Here is a 27,487-nt window from a genome sequence, read left to right as displayed (position 1 = left end):
CCACTATCACAATAAGGCTAATATTAGCATGAATGTGAACAGAAGAGAGTTCAAATATCATCTTCAAAATTCTTCCCTCTCTGTCCTCTGAAAGAAATAATCATGTGAAAAAAAACCCTGACACTTGCTATGCTCTACTATCCCTTATTCACTTCAGTTGATTTGATGGAACAGACTCGTTTTGCAATTCATTCTATGAATTCAGATATTCAGACATCATTATATCTACAGGAGCTATAAAGCAAGACAAAATAGGGCTTGATTTGGGGAAATACAATTTTAAATACAGAATATAATGGTCTTAAATGTCAATATAATACAGATTTAACAGTTTTTAAGGTTGGGATACTAGTTTCAAAGAAATAAATGTTAAATGAAAAATAAAATACACACTCCAAAATGAAAGCAATTGAGAGAAAATTCTCTCAAATAATTTCTTTAGATTCTTATCCTTTTCCCATTACCACAACAACTTACAATTATGAATCATCTGGTGACAAGGAATTTTACTAAGATGAAATAACTTTTGCAATTATCATCTGAATGTGATAATAACTCTTACAGTTCTTATGTCTTTTTATATATTAAAGAAAAGCACCTGTAGGTTTTCCATTCTGGATCACTTTCAGACAGATACGAAACATATCCTGGATGACACTGACTTGCATCTTCTGGAGGTATAGCATGATCATTCAGTTCAATTCCCTGCAATCTTAATAAATGAACAGTTGCCTGGAAAGATACACAGAAACACATTTTCTACGCAGGTTATCATGGTGAAAATAGACTGTGACTTAGCATTAGTGTTGTTACCTCTTCCAAAATCAGAAAATACAAACTTCTTTTTCAGATGGTGTACAGGAATGCACAACTGCATAGAATACAATGTAAAATACTTCACCATCTTCCAATTGTCTGTAGATAATTCTACTAAATAGTTTAATTTTGAAAATTATATATATATTTATAACCATGCTGGAACTTTAAGGATCCAGAAGTATCATGTCAAACATTTATAGCAGAATCCCTTGTAAAAATGTATTATCACCACCTGCAGTGACTATAGCTATAGTTACTTTCACAGAGTATTTTGATAAAGATGCTTCATGAAACAACTTCTTCCTTTAGTTCCTGTGGAGATAGTAATTAAACTGAATATTCCAGGGCTTTAAGATTTATACATAAAATTATACATAAAACATAGCTAAATAAAACAAATATGAATGACAGCTGTACAATTTATTTACCTCTGCATTAATGAATCTTATTTCTGCTAATATTCTGAGTAAATCTCTTTCAAAAGAGAAGGATTTAGTAGTTAGTAACGATTCTACTGGCAAGCTGTCACCTTGACCATCATCCATCACAGTTGTAGTAGCTTTCTTCTTCTGTGCTAAAACTAAAAAGACAGAATTCCTTTATTATTACCAGGCAAATCAGAAAAAAATCACCTCCATTTTAAAATGTAAAAATTTCTTCATGTCCTTAAATCCACAAGACTTAACAAGTACAGACTTAAAATTGTTTCACTCACTTTTTTTTTCATCAGTACAATCTATTGCACTCAAAGCCTGTTCTTCTCAAGCAGTGCTGAGGTATCAATTACCTGTGATATTGCTGCATTTGTGCATCAACTTCAACACTTGCAGCAAATAACTTGCTCCAGTCATAACATGCTTACTGAGATTACATTAAGATGAATATAACTCATGGCCTCTAGTTCAATTTTATTGCATCAATGAGAGTGCTGAACATTCGTAGTGGCTAGAATCTCAGTTTTTTAAAATCATGGATGAGTTTGACTTTCTGGCAATGTACGTATCATAAGAGAGAAAAATGGCATATTTTTTTTTTGTTTAATAATGAAGGGAAAGGAACAAAATTATTTTGATATAAACACAAAGTAAGAGCATAAAAGCTGTCAGAGTGGGTTTCCTCTACATTGCTGGCCAATGGTGGGTGTTTGAGGAAAAGTAGGATACACAAAGCTATTTTTAATCCTGGTCTACTTTCACAGTTTTTCAGAATCTGCATGCAATTTCCTGAACCAGAGCTTCTGTTTGACCATCAAGTTCAATACTCTTTGATAAATCTTACTTACCAGTCTTTCTCTAATTTTTTAACCATACTTCAATATTCCAAAATAACCTTTTAATTTCTGTTAAAAAGTAACGCTTTTGTTTTCTTAAAACCTCAAGTCTGATAATTTGAGTGGATTGCTCCAGGTGCCTAGACCAATCACACATATTCAACTTCTCCAGATAAGCCATGTTTTGTCTTTCATCTCTTTTCCAAGCTAAAGGGGAAAAGAAGTCCTTACCAGAAACTCAAAGCGACCACGTACCCACCATGGTCATGGAAAAGTCATTAATAGGAACTGGCATGTTATTTTTCTCTAACTCTAGAACATCTTGAATTAGGTGCCTTTTTTCAGGACTGACAACCCGGCAAGCCTCTGTAAAGGGTCTTCACAATACAACTGTTTTTCCCCTATCCTCAATATGATATATGTAAAGAAAACCTTTCATTTTTCTCATGCACTAATCCTAGAATCACTGAGCGGTTTGTGTTGGAAGGGACCTTAAAGCTCATGACTTCCAACCCACTGCACTGCCAGGGACAGGGACACCTTCCACTAGAGCAGCTTGCTCCAAGCCCATGTGTCCTACCTGGCCTTGAACACTGCCAGGGATGGGGCAGCCACAGCTTCTCTGGGCACCCTGTGCCAGCGCCTCAGCATCCTCACAGGGAAGAGCTTCTGCCTAAGAGCTCATCTCAGTCTCCCCTCTGGCAGGTTAAAGCCATTCCCCTTGTCCTGCCCTTACAGACCCTTGTCCAAAGCCCCTCTCCAGGTTTCTTGTAGTAAAGAAAAATTAAGTGGAGCATGAAAATGAATGGTGCAACAGTTCTCAGAGAACTCCAGCCAATCATAGCTTTCTCTTCTTGCCTTGAGCATCTACAAACCTATTCATGTTTCAAGCCTGTTCATGTTTCATTTAACTGTAAGGAGCTATTTCCACAGCTAGAAACTGTTCAGACCAGATCACCCCAACTGCCCATCAAATGCAACATTGTCTCCTTCACACTGACAGAAACACCTAACACTGAGTGGAAGTATGAATGGGTTTTCAGGAGGCTGTTTCTGAGAATGCTGACCTATGGTCAGAGCTAGTGCTGGAATTCTGGTCACATTCTTCCTCTGAAAGCATCAGCCAACTTCAGCAACCTCGTAACAAACTTTAATTGAACCATTTGAAACACTTCTAAACAGAGAGGAATCATAGAATAGTTTTAATAGGAATAATGTCTTGAAATAGGAAATAGGAAAAGTGTCTTGATGCCCTGCCTACCCAGGAAAAGACACAGACAAAATTACAAAGCCCTGTAAACATTCAGAGTATGAGAAAGACACCTTTACCTTGGAGATGGAAAACTTGTGAAAGAAGAAAAGAACATACCAGTTTCTATTAATGACTGGTTTGGTGCATGGCTGCCCAGAGCTCCTGCTAAGTACTTCATTTTCGCTTTACTTTGGAAAAGAGATGAAAGATTAAACATGGCTAGTCTGGAGATACAAAATTTGTGAAAGAAAACAGGCAAATTAAGCCATATTTTAAGTGGACCTTGGAAACAATCTAGAGAAAAACGTGGAAAAGTTTCAATCAACATTGGGTAGGAAAAAAAAACCAAAACCCAGCCAACAGGATGTGCACTAGAATTACATCTGTTTTTAAGGTGAGTTTTACGAACTCCCAGACAAAAAAACCACTTTAACAAGATATATGCAAGCAAGCAGCTAGTGGTTTGAAAGTGCTCTTTCACTGAGTTGAGAACTCTTTTAACATTTGTGTTTGATTTTCAGTAGACCCTCAAGAAACAAGGCACAGACAAGGTTGGGCACCTCAGAGGAACCACTAATAAGGGAACAACAGGTAAAAATGTTACCACATGAGCCTCATACAGAGTGACTGATAATCCATTTTCTTCAGTTTCCCCAGGTAATTAAATATGACAGAGATGGGTAATATGGACCTAGATGACCATTAGGGAAAGAACCTATTTTCTTAGACAGATAAATAAATTTCATACTCGTACTTTTCTTTTGCACCAGTGAAACACTCCTGAAGGCAGAGAATGGTTTCAACAGAAAATGTACTGACCGACTTCTAGATTCCTCGGTGGGAAGGAAAAAAATAATAATATTGACTGACTTTTTCAAGTAAGTCTAATAAATGAGGGAAGAGTTCCTCTTACAACATTTGGAATAATTTGTTCACTTACTTTTTTTAGGCTTTGCTACCTTCCTAAACAAAGTATCATCATACCAGAGACAGAATCTGCAAGCTGCACGGCAGACATCCCACACTTCTTGCTTACGCGCAACTTTTGCCAAATCTGCCCAAAGTCTAATTCTACCAAAGAAAGAGCATACATAAAATTACTTCATAAGCTGGATTAGCACGAACATCATGTCACTAATGATGGCCATCATCAATAGAATTTTAAGTCTAATAAAAATTAATAAACGGAAGACTTCTTATCAGCAGGAAAGATAACACTATTACTTTATCAATCTAAAAAAAATCCCCTCAGCATATGAAGAGTGGGTCAAAATTCTTGCTTTGGATAGTAACTCTACTGAAATTTCAAAATGTGTGTGACACCACTATTACCTATCTTGCAAAATAGACTAAATATTTCAAAACTGATGCTGAGAATTTCAGAAAACAAGTCTTGAAAACAAGTTTGTATTTAGTATTTTTTAGAAAACAATTTTAAATTTCCTCACAGGAATTTTTAGGGAGAAAAAAAAAAAAGGCAAGTATCTCCTTTTAAATCAAGAATGATAAAACAAAACCTATGATTTTCCTACAGATAAATCTTCCTGACTCAGAATGGACTACTTCATTTCTTTATCAAAAAGGTTAGCATGTGATATGGTACAAGGACCTAAAACCACACTGCAGTAAACTTTCAGTTGTTCATCAAGTTATTCAGTCTTCCAGCCTTAATCCACTAATATTCTGTGTGTTCATTTCACACCAATAGGTGATTTTGTGCATGTGAGAGAGATTAGAAGCAGCAGAAGAATAGTTATACAGAGCATGTGAATGTAATGGAACTTTTCAAACAAAATTAAACACATGCTTCAACATTTTGCCAGGTTTGACTCAAGTATTCAGCCTCTTACAAGGTGTCGTCAAGTAACTTAGCTGTAGTAAGAAACTTTCCAGTTAGACACTTTTACACAAGATGAAAGAGACACTTCTTCACCATAGGAATTACCTCTCTCTGTCATTTCCATTCCTCAGGTGTTTCAAATGTTCATCAACTTTCTCCACACTTTTAATATGATGTTGTGCTTTAGCACAGAGGTTGCTTATTTGACTCCTGCTTTCACCTGAGGAAACTTAGCAAAGACAAAAGAATTTGAGGTAAATTTTAAGTACAAGATATTAAAAAGTCCACATGAAGGGTATGCATTTTGAGTCATAACTGGTTTCTGAAACACATAAAATCCAGCACTTTATTAAGCAATTCAAGCTTTCCCCAAACCAACCAACTAACATGAAAAACAACCCCATCAGCATGAATTCTGTTTTTTCTGTATGTTCAGATATAGTTGTCCATACAAAAACTGATTTATCCTTGTTTGGCCCTCAAATATCTCACGTACACCTCTTTTCTGACAGGACACACATTGCTCTAATGAGCCTCAGTCAAGAGTAAAGGGATGAAGTTAATACATAAAGTTCACACTCAAGCTGAATTTTAAGTACACTTACCTAATCAAACACATTTTCAATCAATATTAAAGTTTGTTGTTCTGTTTTAATTTGAGAATACTGACTTCTGGTTTACTTCATCAACAAGATACTGGGCAAAAATATTAAACAAAGATATTACCAACACAGAATAATGATACAAGGGAGGAAGAAGCTGGTTCGCTGAGGTAGAAAATCACTTCAGTGGTACAGACACATCAAAAAGAGGTATTTTTTTGCATGTAATGACATAGAGGAGATGGTTTACATTAGAACACAAGTAACTTTGATATGACTGGGAAATCCAATGACTCTGGACATCCACTCGAATCTAAGACATGCTCCCTAGCACAATGCAGACTCAGTAAGTTTTAACTTCATCCTCAAAAAATTCACCAAATAATAGCAGAAAATACATATAAAGTATTTTTGGCTTTAATATATATATCTGCAGGTTCACTTGCATTCATATACAATGAAAAGAGAAAGGTATAGTGTTTTACCATTCTTGCAAAAAATGTTTTGCAATGCTTTATGTAGCATATAAGGCTGCGATACTCATAGATCAACTGACAAACAACGTTCAGTACAACGAGCAATGACAGTATTATAGTGTAAGATTTAAGGGCAAAGAATTGTGGATTAAAAATGTACACTTTTCTCTGGATCTGTGGGTACAATGCTCTCTATATTAGGCTAGCACATACATCAGCAAAAAATGAAATGACAATTTACAGTTATTTATGCAACTTAAAAGAAAAAATACCAAAACACCTGCAGATCTGATGTCCTGTCCTATGTGTGTTTCAAAAATACAAGTTATTTATATATATATTCTTACCTGTTCAATAAACATGTTTCAGTTTGTTGTAACTTACATGTAACTTAAGTGGGTTTCAAGTTAAACAGGGGAAGTTCAGGTTGGATATAAGGAGGTAGTTCTTTACTGTAAGTGTGGTGAAGCACTGGCACAGGTTGCCCAAAGAACTGGTAAATGATCCATCCCTGGCAGTGTTCAAGGCCAGGTTGGATAGAGCCTTGGGTAACATGGTCTAGTGTGAGGTGTCCCTGCCCACGGCAGGGGGTTGGAACTAGATGATCTTAAGGTCCCTTCCAACCTTAACTGTTCTATGATTCTAAGTGTCATGGAAAGATCAAAAAACATTCTTCAGATGACAGCCTCAGGAACACCTGAATTCTTTCAAAACAAAATCTTATAAAATGTTATATCAAACAGGAATATTTTGATAATAGCTGGTTTGGAAGCTACAGGAGCTGGAGCATTCCCTCCTCCAGCATTATCTCTACCCTAGGAGTACACGGGGTATCCTCAGAAGGTTAACTAAGTCACACACTTGCTATATTGCCAAGATAAGACAAAACAATTCAAGCAATCTGGAACATGTGTTCCTTGTCCACTGTTGTTCAACAACAAGCTGCATAGTCAAGAACTGAAGCAGTTTGTGGCATAAGGAACATGCCTATTTATGATCCATGTTTTAGAAAGTAAGTAATTCATGCCTAGATCTGCATGCAAAACTTGATCTCTCAAAAGCAAGATTTCAGACTAGAAAGACTATCACAATATAGAATAAATACCCAATATTGTATGTAATTAACACAGAATATTATGGGGTGAACTTTGGAAAGTAACATTTAAAACTGACCTTGGGTAAGAATATTCAGGAGTGGCACACAGTGAAAATAAAATTACAGCACAACTTACAGCACAACAATAAGATTCAGATTAATTCAGAGGTGAAAACAATAACATTTCCTCTCCCAGTCTCACAGTATAAATCTTGGATCCCTACTGAAACCGATAGGAGCACAGAATTCAGCAGAACTGTCACTTCACCCGTATTGCAATATTCTCTACATATTGCCACTATATATTATGCCCAACCCTCAAGACTGTGCAAAGCTGTCAATGTCAAGTGCACTGACTTTTAGTCACATGTATGTACATTACCTTTAGCTTCATTTTCACTGTCAAGCACTATCTGAAATGAATCAGGAGCTAGTGCAAGACCTGCATTTATCAGCAGGGATCTCTTTTGCCTTGCATCATCTTTCTGCTTTCCCCTTTTAACCTACATAAAGAAAGAACTAATTGTTACAAGGTTAATTTTTATTATTTTCCTATTTGTACCTCTTATTTATTAAACATAACAGAATGCAGATCATCTAACTTCCTACTAACAAAAAATACCTATAGGAATTTTGCATCTTCATAGATCTTACACATCATTTTGCAATAATATTGTTGTTGAAAGTGACCGTAGAACTTTGGTTCAATCTTGTCACGAAGACATCAAAGATAACTGAATACAAAGTACAATTCATGCTCCTCATGGATCTTTACAGTATATTCCTCAGTGTATAACCTGTCATGTTATACTTTCTTAAATAAAGAACAGTACCTATTTAGAAACCAACAGTAACATATCCATTGTGCAATAACTAGGAATTGCTACAAAATATTAAGAACTCCCTAGTCCATCAGAATCAGCTAAAGTTAGAGGAGGTGTAAGTGCTTTTTTTAAAAAAATAACATTTAAACAGAGTAACCTTGCATGAAAAACGCATTAAAACTAGACCAAAAAACCTTCACTTTTCTTTGTCTTAACAATAGACATATCCACTCACCAGCAAATTTCCAGCACTGATTTTAAGTTCAGTGTACACATCTTAATTTCTGTGAATATTCCAAAATGGTGTATAGATTAAAATTCTTTTTGACAACAATCAGTTGTCAACATGATTTTTGTTCAGGTGCTGAGGCATCGCAACAGAATTACATGCAGTAACTCTTGGCAATGACTACACTGTGACTTTAAATCATATTATTTAGCATCATTTGTTAATGTGACATAATACTGATTTATCCCCAAGCCAGCCAGGATATTTAGCTACTTGGCTACTGCTCTTCTCATTAATTAAAATACTGTTCCATGCAATGAAATCGTAATTGTTGACAATTATGAATAGGCTTCTTCTTTGCTGATATTTTTGCTAATGAGTAACTTCTCCTCCCCTCCAAGAAATAAGCTTTGAGTATAATTGGAAAAAATCCTCTATTGCAGTCTTCAGAGTGTGAAGCATCATGACCACCACAGAGAGAAGTAGAGATTTTCAAGGCAGCCAACCAATGCTAATTTGCTGAAAGCAAGCTGATGCTGGCTAATACGCAGTTCTACTAAACAGCTGACTTTCCTCTGGAAGAATTTGATAAGCAGACCTATTATTTCAGCTACAGACCTTATTCTTCATGATTACCTACCTGTTCAATTATCATTACTGCCCGATCCTCTAGACGCTCAGGTGACTTATACAGCATACTGTACACATGAAGACGGTTAAAAGCCAGTCTTAGAAGTTCTTGATACTGCCCACTGTTGTTTAGATGTATAGCTTTTTGCAAATGTTCCACAGCAGCCTCTATTCTATCCCCATCTTCTTCAATACGAGCTACTTCCATATGAACTTGGCAACGCAACAAAACCAACATGCTAAGGAATACGAATTTAAATGAAAACTGTTAAAATGAGACAAACTGAAATTCCTAGACCTAAAAATTACCCAAAGTAAAACTCAATAATTAAAAGTCACTCCAGCACTGGTCTCAATCATTTTAAATATGCCTTTTTAATAAAATGACTTAGAACATTTAACTGCATTTTACTTGCATGAAAAAACGCAGCCAGAAAGAAGCAACACAACTTGTAGCCTAACTGATCCTGTGTGTTAGCAGAACTGTTTTTCAGTACCAACACTAAAGTTACCACTTAGGTATGAAGAGAAGTGAACAGATTTTCAAAAGTACCAGAGGAAGCACGATGAACTGGACAATGGCCGCTTTTGATTAAAGTTCACTCTTTGTTCCTAACATTTATGTAGAAGGTAATACTTCTAAAAAAATCTAGCCCTAACTAGCTAAAAAAGCAAACCCCTTTTACAGATCTGGCTCACCAGAGGCACACACACTGCAGGCAGCGTCTTTCCCTAGACCCTACTGAAACCACTCCATGAAGCCAGCATGTTTCCAGTAACAACTGTGTGTTCTCCAGTCTCAGGTACACTATGCTCCCTTATCTACCACCTGCCACAGGAAGCTGCTCATGACAGCTCTGAGCTCTACATGCTGCTTCCAATTATTTCCAGGAAGAAAGCAAAAAAAAAAATCAGATAAATTAAAGCCATGTTATGAAAACTAGAACAGGGGGAAGGTTTTCAAGGCTATCACATATCATGACAAACAAGGAACGTATATCTACATTACAGCTAATCTGACCAGGCAAATGCCACCCTTTTACTCCAGACCAAAGTAGTTACAATTAATGCTGCAACCAAACTAAAAATGAAGACAGGCAAATTAATAAGGACAATGACTTCACACAATCTCTAGTGACACATCAGCACTAAGGCTGGGTCTACTGGACTGTTAGAATAGACAGAAAACAAAAGAAAACCCCCCCAAAAAACAGACCTTCAAGCTTTTAAACAACTGTCATTACTGTCATTTAGTATAAATATCAAAGTCTTGTGTGCTGATATTGCACTCTTTATATGGAAAGCATAAGAAAAAAGTATAGAAATACAACATAGTGAGTTTGTACATTTGTATATATGCTTCTTCAGGCTTCTGTTTCTTCTTTATGCAACCAAAAAATTACATTTTTAAAACACTGAATATATATTACTCACCTTCCTCTGTAATACCACCTACTTTTCTGCTCAAATGACAAATTACGTTGTTTGTTATTAGCTCTACTACAAAAGTTATGATCTTTGTTCTTAGTAGTCAGCCTATACATATTACACATAATTTTGATTAATTGTATTTTTCAATTCCTAATAAATTCCGATGCGGATGATTTTCTGGCAAAGATCAGCAAGTGCCTACGTGGAGTTCAACATGAACTGAGGGACAACTAAAGGTGAAGGAGGATGGGAGTGAGGCACTGGGAGTGAGAATCCCAGCAAGATAAGGAGTCAGAATTTACTGAGTTGCTAAACTGAGGACTGTTGGAAAACTTTGAAGGTCAGGTTCTCACACCTGTGCTTAACCAATTATATGTTAGTTGTTAAGGGCCTTAAAGATACTTATCCAATCACAATGGGCCAAGTTAGTGTAAACAACTTTAAAAAATAGTATATAGCTAGTTTTCTATAATAAATGGCTTTTGTCTGATTACATTGATCTCTGACTGAGTCCATTCTGCGACATTCCAGTATGTGCTATAGGCCCTTAAACAGTGTGAGATTTTTCCTGAAAGGAACCTCTGTTAAACGACTCATGAGGAAATGTGCACAATACACAGACACTAATTTATTAGAAGATAGTGGAAAGTTTTCCAAAACACTTAACACCATAAAGCTTGAGCTTTGAAATAAGTTTGATGCTCAGTCATTAGACCTTTCAAAGTAAAAATTTAGAAAGTACACAGCATAGAAGGATACCTGTCAATCTCCTCAAGGACATCAGCAACTGATATCAATGGCTTTCGTACACATTGATGCAAATTGTGCTGTAGTAGTGGTAAGCACAGGTTCCACTGGGTTGTACAAACAACCTGGATCACATCAGGATCACCCAATCGAACTGCATGCTTTAAAGTTAACTCAAGATTTTTTATCAATCCCAGTTGAGCCTACACAAATGAGAGATTTATTAGCATATATTGCATTTAATGAATATAACTTCTTACATGTTCCTCCAAATTTTAATTTCGGACTGTTTCCAATAGGAAGTAGTTGCTCAGTCAGCAAACTTTGGAAACTTTGGTTTTGGGGTTTTTTTTCAATAGCTATTGCTAACTAAGGAGTATTTCTTTTACGTACTCTTCGCTGTTACTACATATTTCAGGCAGAAGTCTGTCAGCTATTCCCCTTTCTTACAGTAAACAGAAATTGATCACTGTGACATATTCATGAATCCAGATTTATTTTTTTTTTAATACCAAGCTACAAATGCAGTGTAGGAGAGGAAAAAAAGAAATACTACAAATGGGATTTGCCATACTGTCAAATAAACCTGATTCCTGTTAAAACTAAAAGCAAAACCTTACCTACAGTAACAGACACTTGATAATTAGCAAGTTCTATTTAGAGTTTATGTGATTAAAAACAATTTTTTTAAATTTATTTGAATATTATTTAGATTTATTTATTTATTTGGTTTTTATTTAAAAAAAACCCTCTCCAACTGCAACCCTCTCATACACTGTGGTAGGAATATTTAGAAATACGCAAATATCTGAATATCCTATTTTTTATTTAAGCACTATTATTAGTGTTTAATTTTATGAGGAATTCATGAAATTGTTTTTTCAAAAGTGAATGGGATTTCTGAACTTCAAAAGGTAAACAGTCATACAGAAGAGTAAGTTTATGCACTATCTATTTCCATGAAGCGTATTCATACTTCCCATTTTAGGAACTTCAGGTGCCTCTAATAGCTGTTATAAATTTCTCATTGTAGGTCTCTATCTAATCCCATTGATAATATTGACAATTTAGGCTTCTACTTTTGATTGCTTGAATTATAACTGAGTCAACTGGCTACAGAAATCTAAGAAAAATCCTCTCCAGTGTGACAATTTATTGAGAATAATCTTCATTTCTCTGACGCAAGAATCTGTATGAGATCACCCATAACACGCAATAATAGTTGAGTTGGACTCTATGATCTTTATGGGTCCCTTCAAACTAAAGATATTTTATGCAAACACCTCCCATAAATGTAAAATATGAAAACACGAGAGCATTGCCTTTGCATGCCTCAATGTTACCATCTTTACTCTTGGAAAGTAATATATTATGAATCTTTATAGTCAGTCAGAAAACTTAAGGAAGGAATATACAACTACTGTTTATTTTTTCCGATTTTGTTCTTGGAAGCCCAATTAGAAAGAATATAAAAGTTTAAAAGAATTTCTGATCAGTATAATGTCGCTAAGATACATAAACACAGTGCAGTTTCCAAAGTTTAGCAAACTTCCACTTTTCTCTCAAAGCACATGTTAAAGAACATACCTCAACGACTCCTTGGGTATAAGTCACAATTTTAGTATCAAGTTTTTTTGCTTCATATTCACATTCCAGGCATTCTATTTCAATAAGTTTCCGTTGCTCCTATGTAGTATTCATATACAAAATTCTAATTTTAATAATTAAAAAGGAACACAATGAAGATTTAACACATGCAATTACCCTAATACAGCACTGTACTTTCTTACTGGAGAACCCACTACACCAGCTAATTAACTGAAATAATAGAGGGAGTAGACTTTGTTGTCTGAACAGCAGCCACTTCTTTCTAAGCCAAAGCTGCAAAATAACTATACAGTATTTTTAAAGTTGTTCATTGCTAGACTCAGCAATAAGAAAAACAGCATACACTTGATTGTTCCTGTGCTGTAAACTGATTTCAGTTCTAGAAGATTCTTGCTTGCTAGTGTTATTGAAAAAGTACATGCTTGGAATAAATAGGAGCTAGTCAAGACAGAAAGGATTCATTTTGATGGCAACTTTAACGTGAAAAAAAGGGTAGATTTCTAACACCTCAGGAAAAATCTGGCTATTAAATCATACAAATTATGCGTATGAATTATCTAAGATACTTGGTATTTTCTTTCACATGGTGCAGTAACAAAGGCCAGACAGCATCTCCATTCATCATTCATTATGAAATATTATCGAATCACTCAGCATGACCTTTGTAAATTTAACATTCCCATGACTGGAAAACAGATGAAATCCTGAAAACTTGGATGAAAGTAGAACTCCCACTATCATGTAATGACATGGTATAGCTGAGGAATCGGTCAGTATTTGGCAAAAGCCAAGGAACTGGAACTTGATACAGATTTCTCTCTCTGCCATGAAGGGGTCACTGTCAAAATGATACCAGTCAATCTAAAGATTGTCACTTGAACACCCACTAACTCTAAGGGAGAAGGCTGAAATAAAAGCAAGGCTTCTCTACTGCTGCTGCAGAGCAGATACTTGCTATTACTATCTATATGAATACTTGTGGATCTTTGATCTAGAGGATTTAAACACATTCAGTGGGATGCTATGGAATTGTGTCTGATTTTAGACTTGCAGGAAATTGTCAGACAAAATGGGCCTGAAGCAGACATCTGGAATAAAAAAACATAATTAGAGAGGATAAGTAAAATTTACCTTACAAGTAACTCAAAGTAGGATCATTATAGTAGAAATTCAGAAGTACATTTTGAAATTTGTTTGGCAGTATTTGCCATTTACATTTCCTTACATGCACATTTCAGATGACTAAAAACTTACTAAAACCAGCTCAACCAGGCATTTTGTTATACATTTTTGCATCTGGAAAACATACTGATTTTCTGAATAGAGTGATGAACAGTTCAGTTTCTCAACGGGTGTACTTGTTTTGGCTGGGATAGAGTTAGTTTTCTTCACAGCAGCTTTTATGTGGCTCCATTTTGGACATGTTCTGAAAACAGTGGTCATCATACAGGGAAGTGTCTGTTATTGCTGCACAGCGCTTGCACAGTGCCAAGAGCTGTTCTGCTTCTCACTCTGTCCCACCAGTGAGCAGGCTAGGGATACACAAAGAGTTGGGAGGGGACATGGCCAGGACAGTGGGTCCCAAATGACTAAAGGGAATCTCAAAAGCATATGATGTCATTCATGCTCAGCAATAAAACTGGGCAGGAAAGTTATAGCTGCTCTGGGACTGGCAAGGTATCAGTCAGGTGATGGTGAGCAATGGTTTTCATTTGCATAATTTATTTTTTGCATGGGTTTTATTTTTTTTTCCCCTCATCTTTTCCTTACAATTTATTATTATTTCTTCTTAGTTATTAAACTATTTCTATCTCAAGCCACAAGTTTTATCACTTTTACCCTTCTGATTCTCTCCCGCATCCCACCAAGAGAGCAAGTGAGCGACTGTGTGGGGCTCACAGTTGCTGGCTGGGATTAAACCACAACAATGAGAAAGGAACAAGGAAAAAAAAAAATCTCAGAGCCAGCTGGATACAGAAATCAAAAAGAGCACACATATCAAAACACGAGTTATTAGTGAGACGACACAATGTCTTAGTCTAAGAATACCCCTACAGCAACAGTATAATAAAAATACTACAGAAGAGTAAAAATTATTAAATTAATAAAAATTATTAAAAATTATTAAATGTTACTAAATAACTAATCTGAAAATTGCTGGAAAATTAATCATTGCTACTAAATGAAACCAGGAAATGTATAGGAACAAACACTATCAGAAAAGATCCACAAAAAGGAGAGGATTAGGGAGGCAGTTGGGGCACACTGCCTCTGGATTTCTCGCTTCAATGAGAGAACTATGCCCAAGTTCTATTTTCCAGAAAAGGTAACTACTTTGGGGCACTTTTTTTGGCAGGCTTTTTTGACCTCCTCCTTCCATCAGTCCCCTAATCATGCTCCAGAAAAAGACTAACGTGGATGTATGCAACATTAACTGCCTTTAGAGCTCAGATCCTGGTGATCAATTACAATTTCAATGGGTAAACTGGTTAAATCTTCAAAATCCGCAGGCAGCATTTAATGTCCAGCCAAACTGTTCCACAGATAACATTTAAAAAACATAAGCAAAAATTTACAGTTATCATTTATTTGCCAGAACTAACTGCACTGCTAATTACTCTATCCTATACCTTACCTTCTGACCTTACACCTTCTGTCTAGTTTAGTAATAGAAAACTTATCCAAATAATTATTTATATCAATGAATATATAACCAATACAGAGATGGACATAAGATCCCAGTACCATCAGTATTATTTTTAAATTATAATCACAAGTGGGGTCTAAAACAATGAAGATCAACTTTAATGTTAATACTTACAGTAATCCCAGCTCTCTTCAAATCAAGTATACAATCATATGCAAGCTTAATGTAGTTTGCTTTCAAAGAAAACCGGCCTAATTCCAGAATCAAAGGAATCCTTTTAAAATAGAAAAATACTATTTCAGAGAATCTGATATTGCTCTTTTATGGAATTTTAAAAACACCATATAGAAGTAACTTTTTAAAAAATATCTGAAAACCTTGCATTCATCTGAACGTTAGAGGATACGATTATATTAGTGATGTTCAAAGCCAAAAAAGAAAAAGGAAAAAGATTGAAAAATGGATGAAAAATACAAAAGTATCTCTGTTTATGGAAAGGAATTAGTACAGTAGTCTTGCATAAACTGTTCCTGAAGAACACAGAAAATACAGAATGAAATGTATGCAGCACAAAGATGACGAAACAGCAAAAGAAGATTGCAAGCAATTCTAGAAATACAATGCAGTCAAACATCACACAACTTAAACCAGTCAAATCCACTGGTTAGTTATTTAGGAAGTAAGAACAAAGAATACACATAGTAGGGGACTGTGTTCTAAGCGTTTGGCTCTCCGTAAATAACCAAACAAGCACAGAGTACTGCCCAGGATAGGAGAAGTAAAGAGCTACCTTAATATTCTCAAAGAAGATTGACCTTAATGAGTAAACATGTCATATTACTTCCATATGTAACAGCTGTGGTATAACTACTGGAATAGAGAGTTCAGTTTAGTCTGCATTTCAAAATTACGCTGAAGAACTGGGAAGGACTGCAAGAAAAGCTAAAAAATTAACCAAAGTCTGAAAAACACTTGTCAATTCTAAGACCTCTTAAAAATCAAATTTTATCAAAAAGAAAAGGTTATGGAAAGATTTAATCATGTTATATAGACAGCTATATAGAAGAAGATATTTAATCTTGGGTTCTTTAATAAAGTCTAATAGGATCTTTGTCCTTTTTTAAGATGACCTAAGTGTTAATGCAAGATAAACCACTACAACTAAGTGCGAGTTCACTCCTTCAAGGTCAATGGGAATTTTGACAGACTTCAGTGGAAGCAGGATTAGCTTCAGCATCACCTTTCACAGGGCTATGACAAGTAAAACTCACTTCACACTTAGAACAGATGCTGGAGGTACATCATATTGTTTCAAAAGTACATATAAAGAATTCAGATTTGCGGTGGCATCCCTTGGAAATTTGTTTGTGTCCCACTGCCTGCAATATATTAGGAATTGATCATTATTTTTCATGAGAAATATTATTGATTAAAAACTTCAAATAACTCTCCTGACTTTAGAATAGCTGGCTCTTAGTCCAATCTACCAGTGGGATACTGGATTTTGAAATAGCAAAGAAAAACATTTAAAAATCAAATCAACAAAACCTACTTCAGTATGCCAGTAAGTTACTCAGAAACAGACAGATACGAAGCACAAAAAACATTCCAGCATAAGAATTTAACATTTCAAATGTTAAAGTAAATTTTATTCCAGAAGCAAAGAAAAACGGTGTGCAAATTGCCTTTCCTGTAACGTCAACATAAATTAATTCATTGTTACTAAGAGAAGAACTAATACTTTTAAAATTAAATGCAACCTGTTGGGTACAAAAATGTCTTTTAACGTCTAAATCCTTTCACCCAAGAATATCTGTACAATACACTATTCCCTACATTCCCAAAGAACTACTTCACTTTTTAGCTGAGGCTGTACTCTAGATAGGCCTGCCAGTTACTACCCAAACTCACATTTTAGTTTTCCTTTTGAGAAACTAATCTTTGCAGTAGATTTTCTACTGGCATATGGGATACCAGAACCTGACCCTACCTCTGTAGTATCAAGCATCAAAGTACAAGTGTAAGGATACATTTTAATACTTACAATTTTAACACCTGCATTTTGTAAATAATTGAAAAACAGATGGAATTTTGTATTTCCTTCTCTACCTGGGAAATATCCATTAGTTTGTGATATACCTATAAAATAATAATTTAATTATTAATTTACTAAAAAAACCCCCAAAAAACCAAAAAAACAAAGGACATTCAACAGGGCTAAAATAAAGTAGATATGTTGAATATAGGCTTTTCACGGACTCTAAAGGCAGTGAGGCTACTATGATAACCTATGTTGTTCTGCAGAGACACCAGAAAGATCACCTGGTAGAGCTATACTAATCTTTACATAGTGAGGATCAGCAGTATTAACAGCAGAAATCCAAATGTGGAACTAACACCTTCTGATATGACCATTCTGAAATCATCTGATCCAGCTACGAGAAATGAGCTCTATTCAGATTAATCTTCAACTATAAATTTTGTACAACAAAAAATACTATGAAGAAATGACAATAAACGGTAGTTTCTTCAATTTAACCTTAACAGTTACATATTAAGCGTATGCACATCATTTTTTCTGACTCTCTCACACTGACTGCCCATCACAATGAATACTGATTACTTAAGCCGTACTGGCACAGTAAGTTTTGCAGGACTTGAGTGTGCTGTTACTAAAGAACTCGATAGTATGGATCGTACTTCTGTAGCCCTGCTGAGACACACAACCCAAGTACAATTTTAGAACTCCTTTATTCTTCTGTTTAAGGTCAAGGCTCAACACTGCCTCTAAAAAATACAAAAGTAATTCTGAGCTTGTATGAATGTTATTGCTTTGTTAATATCACACCTCTGGAAGGTCATGTATTGGTTCTCTTAATTCAAATTATAAATGACTTTATAAATATATGCTCTTAAAGTGCAGTGATCGTGAGTGGATAGAAAACACAATAAACGGTATAGCAGAATGAAAGAAAATATGACTGAATGCAACTTCCAAGTTCTATTTCCCCATTTCTGCTTTTGCCAAGTTTGTGTTCAGCTTCTTATTTCCTAAATAAAGGGCATTTAAGAAATGTGAACAATTATCATATTCTCCAATTCCCAGAACTATCTATAGGGTTTGAGTTGGGTCATTTAAGTATTTATCAGTATGACAAAAGTCAACAGATGCTAAATGTGCCCTCAGTGGCATAAGGTAGGTTAAGTTGCACCTTCTGTGTTAATAGCAATTATTCCCAAACAGAATTTTTAGCGTTAGTAACAGTTACCCTAATGACATTATGCTGCATTAAAAGACCACAAAGCAGTAGGGAGCTCTTTAGCTTATAGTAAAAAAAATTTATAAATTGTAAAAATCTCTGAATATATCTGCTACATTGGTTAGTAGCTCACAAAATTTAAATGAAGAAAACAACATACTTAATGATTATAACTATGATCTGATTAAATGCAAAGAAAACTCCTGTCTTACTGGAAGTTTAAAAATATTTTACAGCATTACCATTAGAGAAAATATTTGAGAGTATTTATCAGGAACATTCTCCTTGATAAAGACTGCTGCAGCAGAGGAAAACTCTTTTGCCTCTTTCAGTTTTGAAGCATCGAGGAAGCACTCGAGCAAATTTCTGCAGATCAAATAAATATTTTTATTAAACACTTACTAATGCTCTCTGAAAGAATTCTAATTTTTTCAAGAAACTGTATTCCAGGTATCATTTTTAAATGCAGTACAAGTGATTAGTGCTATAAGGCATTGACTCAAAAAAGATCCTCAAACTTCTGCATCTTTGTTTCTTCCAGAGATATAGAGCTGTTAACATACACTTATTGCAGATCACAAAAAGAAATCACAGAAAAAGAGATTTTTGTGAAAATTTTTCTCAATGGCACACCTAGAACTAAAACAATTATTTAAAGTTGTATGAGAAAAATATTTCTGTCAGATGTATTCCAATATTCTCCCCTAACTGCAGGAAAGGCTGGTATGGTCTTCATTTTGCACATCAAACTATTTCTCTCAGTAAAATATCTCAAAGTTTATGCTCCAACTTCCCTCAGGAAATGTAAGAATGGTAATAAATTGATACTGATACACCATTTATTAACAGTTACTATCAAATTATTATCAAAAAATTGATAATAATGCAAACATCTATAATAGTTCAAATAGTGCACTGGATTGATTATGCAGGTTTTTTGACCTCCATTTTGATCTTACTTAGGAAAAAAACATTCAGTGCAGTTCTAAAAGTAAAATTACCATCAACAAATTATTTCAGTAGCAAAATCAGGTACTATAAAAATACACTTTTTCTAACTTTCTGTGTTCCTTTCAATTTTCAAATTAGAAGATGAGAGTGGAGACTCGATGCCACCTTTGCCTCAGTTTTCATCAGAAACGTCTCCCAGACCTTGTGCCTGGTGAAAGCGTTCAAACACATCAGTAAAGCAGATCAACAGAGAAGGACCTGAGGTGCTGGTGGGCAGCCAACTGAACACCAGCCAGCAGTGTTCAGCTATGGAACCAAAGGCAGCCAGCAGCATTCTGGGCTGTATTAAGAGGAGTTCATACAGTAGATTATGGAGGCCCCTGCGGGTCTCTGTGAAGATGCACTCAGGCTCTTTACTAAGGTGCATGTCAGGAAGACAAGTGACAATGGGTGTACACTGAAAAAAGAGCAGCTCAAAGTGGTAATTAAGACAAACTTTTTCCTCATGAGGACAGTTGCATACTTTTTCTTAGCAGAAGCAATCATGTTTAAACATAAAAAGACTTAAATCCTACTGCCTGAACAAGCTGCTGCTGATGTCCAAAAAATGAGTATGCCGGTGTCATCATACAGACACTATTCAACATGCAATAGGAAGTCACATTGAGACCACCCACTCAAACAAGCAAGCATATTTTCAGTATATACACTGATAATTATTTAAGCATACTGTATGTTAACATGCACCTTTCTACTGTTCTTATTATGGAAAAATGCATTTAAAGGCAACATATCAAAAGATATTAGCTTATTCAGTCGCTTAAAACCCAGCAACTACAGCAGAAAGTAACAACATACATGTCAATTTAAAAACTCTGGATCTGTACCTGTATTTTAAAATTACCTTTTATAAGGTTGCATTTTTCATTTTCTTACACAAGCAATAAGGACTCTAAGTCGCACTTAATAAGAGCATTCTTGAAATGGGGAAAATAACTACAATGTACTTCTTCAGCAACAAATTTGTCTTCAGTGAAATATCAATTGCTAAAATTCTGACTAGAATTAATTATTTAATTCAGGGTAAATTACAGTATACACACTTCTGAACAGTACTGTATGCAGAAAACCTTACATATTTCCTAAATAAAACATTAAATTGGCTGAAAATTTTCGAATTTTCACTTATGACAGAAACAAATGTGGAAAGCATTTTTATTCAACCCTAGATTACTAATCTCTTCCCTAAAAACTATTAGACTTCTAATTCTTTCTTTTTTTTTTTGCATAATACTTGAAGATATTCTGTGAATTCACCTTATTGGGAGGTTTAACTCTTGAATAACAACCCATTTCCTTTTGTTACCTCCCAGAAAGAAAACCTATTGGTTAAAACAAAACTATTAAGATTAATTACAATTAAGATTTATGGAAGTTATTCTTCTTTTCATAACTTTTGGCTCTTATTTTGCATAAGACTAATTAAAAGAACACTTATTTCATTTATGCTTTGAAACATTAAGCCAAACAGTAGATCAAAATTATCAGGGACAGCCTTTAATTTAATACTGAATAAAGCTGGCTATAATACTAGTTAGAAAAGAAAACTTGATGTAAACTAATTACATTGATAAGAACTATACATTACCAAATTACAGATTAAAGCATGTGACTGGCATATAAAAACCACATCACTACTGATGACAACTCATCACTGTATTCTGAATTGCTCTGTTAATGATACAAATACATATTTTGTTCACTGATTTTTCATAAACTTTCATTTCAATATAGACTTATGGATTAACAAAAGAAAACATAGTAAGAAAGATAACTTAGGCCACTATATATACACAAATAGTATTTATATATATAGTATTTATATATGAAAATACTATTTACATATAAATACTACATATATATAAATACTGTTTGTTCAGGATACATTCTAATTTCCTCCTCCTTCATTATGCAGATTATATATGTAAGAAAGATAACTTAGAACACTATATTTACATATATAGTATTTACATATATATAAAAATAATATTTATATATAAATACTATTTATGTATAAATACTATATAGTATTTATAAATACTATAAAATATTTTTATAAAAATATTATACTATGTAAACAGTTATATATAGTATATATTTTAATACAATATATATTTCCATATGTAATTTATATTTATATATACCATTCATATAGAAATGTGTTATATATAAATGCTATTTATATAGATAAATATATATTTATATATTAAATATTTATTTTTCTATGAAAGTATATAAATATATTAAATATTAATATTATTACTTTATCATCTGACAATAATATTATATATTAATGGTATCATATATAAATATGTATTTATATATTTCCAAATAGTAGTATATATAAATATATATCAATTTATATATCTAAATACTATTTATATAAAAATACTATATATAGTACTTATATATATAAATATTACATATATATAAATACTATATATGTATATATAGTGACCTATGTTATCTTTTTTATATATAGAATGTGCATAATGAAGGAGGAGGAAATTAGAATGTATCCCAAATAAATTCTCACAACCTTACCAGGCTGTTTCTCTCTATTCAGAGATCAAAGGACAGAAAAGATTTTCGTTTATCTATTTAAAGGTATTCAGGAATCAAAGGCCAAAAGATATTTTTGTTTATCTATTTAAAGGTAACGTTTCTTTACCTGAAGAAAATAGTTCTTAAAAAAAATGGGAGTTAGTTTGTCTTTCTCCTCACTTAAAAGGACTGCACATGAGCCATGACTCAAACACTACATCCAAAATGACTGTGATGCTTCAGACTGGACCTGGGGCCTAACTGCCCCTGCCACTAAAATTTTAACCTCAAAGTAAACATTAAAATGAAGCATCTTTTGCTTCATAAAATGAAGTATATTTATATATCTTTAAAAAGTTATGAATTAAGCTTTCTATAATAAATGTGTCTACAATATTGCCAATGAAATATACATGACTAAAGACTACTCAGGTGGCAGTCACGTGTACGAGAGGACTACAGAATGCCCAGATGAAAAACCAAAATTAACTTACATCATGAGTTCTGCTCTCCATTCATGGTCTTGCTCTTCAGTTTGGTTTAACACTTTAACAATCTGAGAAAGGCTGGGAATAAGGCAATAGCGGAATCCAGGCTTAAGATATGGCCTTACAAGTTTCCAATAAAGAACTGAGGCATTATATATCAAAAAATAGTATCTGAAAAATAAGAATCAAGAATTAAGTATATCATGGGCTTAAGTAGACAAAAAATTACAGATGGAGTATTTTAAGACACTTTTAAGCAGCAAAAATTGGGACTTTCACCGTGTTTAAATAAGAACCAATCCTGGCTAAGAATTGAGAACAGCACAACATAAGAACAACATGGTAATTCTTGCAACTATACTCTACCCAGTAATTAACCACTTAAAATAAGCTAACATGGTGCTCTCTGTTACAGACCATAAACATAAAAAAGAAAGAAATGCTCAGAGATATCTACCAGCCTCAAACAGGCTGATCCATCCCATCTGTTTAAGATTGTTCAGTACTCTTACATTGCAACATGCACAGCAGTTGCAGAAGTGCAGAAGTACAGTAACAAAATGGAAGGAAAATCCACAAACAAAAAAAAACCTGAACAGCACAACCCCAGACTACCTAGTGAAAATCTGACACAATCAGCTGAGACATTAGGCCAAACAGTGTATCAGTAGCATTTCCTGAGATTTAAAGAGTTAATCCTGTCAGTAGGGCCTACCTTTGATCATGGGTGGCAAAATCTATTGCCTTCATAAAAAGCTGCACAAACTTTTCAAACGTTTCCTAGAACAAAAAAAAAAAAAAAAACAAAACAAAAACAGACCCCAAACAAACAAACAAAATTAGTCCAATTGGAGTATGGCTTTTACAAGTCAGTACATTATTTTTCCTACTTGCAGACCAATATCAAATAAAACACGCTGCCATAATAATTTGCTGACACAGAAACAGAATAACTAAACATCAGTAGCACCCTCTATTATTATGTTTTCCTAATTTTAGATTTTAAGACTGTAATTTCAGTTTCTTTCATTTCTGCCAAACTTTAATTATCAGGACTGAAATTTTCCAAACCAGCAAAGCTGTGTAGCTTTTAAGCCTTCAGCAAAGAAGCTTAGAGACATCCAACAGCCAGGAAAAAGAAATAATATTGGTTTGTCCCACTAAAAACTTGAGGTATTATTTTCTTCAGAAAAGCTCCAACAAGATTTTGAATGGCCACCTGAATGGTGTGTCAGGCATGCTCTTTTGGTCATTAAAGCAGTGGGGAACCAGCTTTCCAGAGGACACGGAGGACCTGAGATGCCATGCTGAGCACAGGCCAGAAGCATGCCCTTGCAGCAAAGGTGGCTGACAGTGTCCTGCTAGCCTTTGCTTGTTAGGCTCTTGTTAAGTCACCTTTGCTGCAAGGTGGCTAACAGGACACTGAGTAAGTGTTACCAGCAGGTTGAAGGAGGGGATACTTCCCCTCTACTCTACTTGGCACTGGTGGGGCCACATTTGGGAGTATTGTGCCCAGTTCTGGGCTGCCCAGTACAAGAGAGACATGGATACTGTGGAAAGAGTTCAAGGGCCGCAAAGATAATGAAGGGACAGGAGCATCTTTCATAAGAGGAAAGGCTGAGAGAGCGGAGACTGTTTAACCGAGTCAAGAACGTTCAGAGAGAACTGAGTACATAGAACTCCAAGAGTCTGGACTGACTTATTGGACTCCGAGACTGGCATAAGAAGGTTACTGAGCAAAAAATGCAACTACCTACATAAAGAGAAAACCAGGTTTAAGAGCCTGAGAGATATTAGACACTGAAGCAGAAAACTTGCACTTGGCCCCTAAGAATATAAGCTTCTGAATCAGCTAACAAGGATTGCTTAGGATGGAAACCAAAATAAGATCAAACATATTTTCTAAGTGAACAATGATTACTAGTCATACAGCATCAGCGTTGTGCCACTTCTACTTTCAGATAGGAACACAGCAGTGAAAAAACTCTACAGCTGACACAAAGTGTATCTTAAAAGCATATTGCTACACACAGGACAAGGAACCAAGTTGGTATTGCTCATACTGAGACAGTTCTTAAGTTTTTAAGAAGTTAGAAAGAAGAAACCAGCAAAATTTGGCTAAGATTTAGACAACAGCAGAAACTTGTTTAATTTAGACACATAAAAGGGTAACTGGACATTAGAAAATACTTTTCAAATGTGTATGCAATTTTAAAGGAACCATGGATCAGTTGGTCTGCACATGCACTCGGAAAAGGCCGAGAAAATACAGATAATAAAACAGGGAAAAGATTCTAGTTTGAAAGTTAATTCAAGCCTATTATTCAAAGAAATTACAGCAACTACTACAGAAACTACTGTCAGGGAAATTTGTGAACACAAATAACACAAATATATCTTAAGCCTATCTTAGAAGGTCAGATATCATTGACAAATTGTCAAAGCTAACTGACCACAGTACAAGGACAAGTGAAATACTGAAAATAGATCCCACTTCACTTCAAACTCAGCAGGAGGTAAAAACTGCTCATCATGTACAGGCAAGGTACCACCAAACAATAACATACAGAAGCCTTTAGAAGCAGAAGTATGCTGCTGAGCGGCTACCAGAAAGCTTCAGCTCTCATTTCAAAAAGCCACATCCAAAGTACTACATGGAAAGGTCAGTGGTGGAAGCACACTGTCCCAGAAGAGAAATGAACAGTACAACCTTTCCGAGAGCCCCTTAAGTTCTTCAGTTTCACAAGTCTGTGGCATGCTTACCGCAATCCTGAAAAAAACCTGTAATTGTTTTACCAGTTACAGCCAAATTTGATCTGAAAGTATCATATTGATGTAAAAAGTGAAAAGGTTGACTTTAAAACAATTGCCCTCCTGAAAAATTTTGCAAGCTTTTTTTTTTTAACTCCCCAAAGTGTTTGCAATATTAGTCTAATTCAGCTGGTAAGTTCTGTTTATTCCAAAATTAGCCATTAATATATTTTCCTTTGATTTTTCCCAAGTTCTGATTAACCTTGTGTATTTTCAATGACTGAAAGCAATATGTAAAAACCTAGGAAGAAAAACTCTTAAAAACTGTCTTAATATAATGCAAACTTCATAATTTCTCACCAAATTATCTGTAGATAGTGGAGTGTGCAACTGGCCTTGGCACAAATACGCTCTGCCAAGAAACTGGTTCACAGGATATCTTCCTTTAAAATACATCTCTAGGCAGTCTCTGCTCATTTCCAGACATCCCAGCTAAGACCAAACAAAAGCATTTTAAGGTTTAAAAAATGTAACAAATAATTAAGATTTTTTTTGTTTTTAAAAATGCATACCTACTAAAAATGTAGTGTCTAACTGCATGCCAGTGTGCAAACATTACTCCATAAAGCTGTATATCTGATCTGGCACAAACTCATTCAGATTTCTAAAATTTAAAAGTTAGACTTTTGTCATTCCAAATGCATAGGAAAATATCTCCTTTATTTAACAAAGCTCCCAGATCACTCAGTCATAGAACCCTTCACAGTCAACAAAGTTTACTTTTCTAATAGCCATTAACAGAATTGTTAACATACAAGCAAAATTCTTAGTAGAATTTTTAAAGGACAGATATTAGCCCACATGATTTTGTATGGATGTCAGTGCTGCACCTCAGTTTTCAGACAACAGATAGAATTTGAACAACTTGCAGCTTGGGAAAAAAATAAAACTGTTTTATTAGAAACTCTGTCTGCTTGAAATCCAATCACTTATACCCATGAATTGAAACAAATACATCCAAATTAAGAACCTGGACCACATTTTACAAAAGTCAGCTCAATTAGCAACAGTCTTTCATAATTAGAATGTTATCTTTTCTCCTTCTGGCCAGTAGGGACAGTTCACAAACACATTTTCTTTAGTCATAACCAAACTGCTAATGTTAATTTTCCATTTTATATTCTTATATTACTATTTTATATTGTCATAGTATACCTTGCATATTAAACTTCACAAACTACATTTTGCTGACTGATTATAAAGAAGTGATAGTTTAGAGGCCAAGTTTTAAGTGAAAATGTATGTTTAAACAGTTGCTCTCCAAAAATACAAATGTGATGTTTTTCACTTCAGGTAATATTTTTAAGTAGTAACTTCAACAACTCTAAATACAGTATGTCATATAAATGTTTTTATGCAATAAACTGCCTACATGACAAACCTGAAATGCTTGTTCAGCACATAAAACATATAAGTCAGTGCTGAAGTTATCAGATGAGTCAACTGCAAATTTTCCTTGACTGGCTGATTTGATCAACTCATAAGCATTCTTCAAAGCCTGAACATCTGAAATGAAAAAGGAATAAAGAATGTAACAGATAATTTATGCTTCAAGGTGGACCAGCAGACTATAAGGCATCCTGTTTCTCCTTTACAGGAATAAATAATGCTTAAGGAAAATAACATCAAATAAATGTTGTTCTAACTCAGCCACAGTTGTAAGATGAAGAAGCATTAACAACCCTCTTGCAGTTTAAAATCACCAATGCTAGCACATGAGAAAGCAAACTAGTTTGAGGGCCCGATTCAACTCCCTGAACTCAATAGTACTCCTGTTGACACAGAAATTAAGCTGTTACATGAAGTAAACTTGTTTGGAAGAAAACTAGATTAAATTAACACCACTATAGCAGCTACTTCATAGCTAAGAAGCACAGTCAAAGCATTCAGAGAAGAAATACG

General features: G+C 34.6%; 1 protein-coding gene across 1 annotated transcript in view; it reads right to left on the bottom strand.

Moving 5' to 3' along the window:
* The window catches only part of CFAP46 (cilia and flagella associated protein 46), a gene marked incomplete at both ends in the record, with an annotated part of 90,987 nt that overhangs the window by 63,340 nt on the left and 160 nt on the right, over positions 1–27,487 (bottom strand). Inside the window, 14 exons of the mRNA XM_080621111.1 lie at positions 599–732; positions 1,248–1,393; positions 4,282–4,412; positions 5,287–5,410; positions 7,738–7,858; positions 9,049–9,277; positions 11,229–11,419; positions 12,804–12,902; positions 15,646–15,789; positions 18,974–19,097; positions 22,781–22,945; positions 23,490–23,554; positions 25,886–26,017; positions 26,967–27,091. Coding sequence (XP_080477237.1) covers positions 599–732; positions 1,248–1,393; positions 4,282–4,412; positions 5,287–5,410; positions 7,738–7,858; positions 9,049–9,277; positions 11,229–11,419; positions 12,804–12,902; positions 15,646–15,789; positions 18,974–19,097; positions 22,781–22,945; positions 23,490–23,554; positions 25,886–26,017; positions 26,967–27,091 — 1,930 coding nt within the window. The remainder of the gene's footprint in view (positions 1–598; positions 733–1,247; positions 1,394–4,281; positions 4,413–5,286; positions 5,411–7,737; positions 7,859–9,048; positions 9,278–11,228; positions 11,420–12,803; positions 12,903–15,645; positions 15,790–18,973; positions 19,098–22,780; positions 22,946–23,489; positions 23,555–25,885; positions 26,018–26,966; positions 27,092–27,487) is intronic.

This window comes from Psittacula echo (genome assembly GCF_963264785.1).
Source record: "Psittacula echo genome assembly, chromosome: 6".
Taxonomy (NCBI): domain Eukaryota; kingdom Metazoa; phylum Chordata; class Aves; order Psittaciformes; family Psittacidae; genus Psittacula; species Psittacula echo.
The sequence above is the reverse complement of the archived record's forward strand: the minus strand, read 5'-3'. Positions and strand labels throughout refer to the sequence as shown.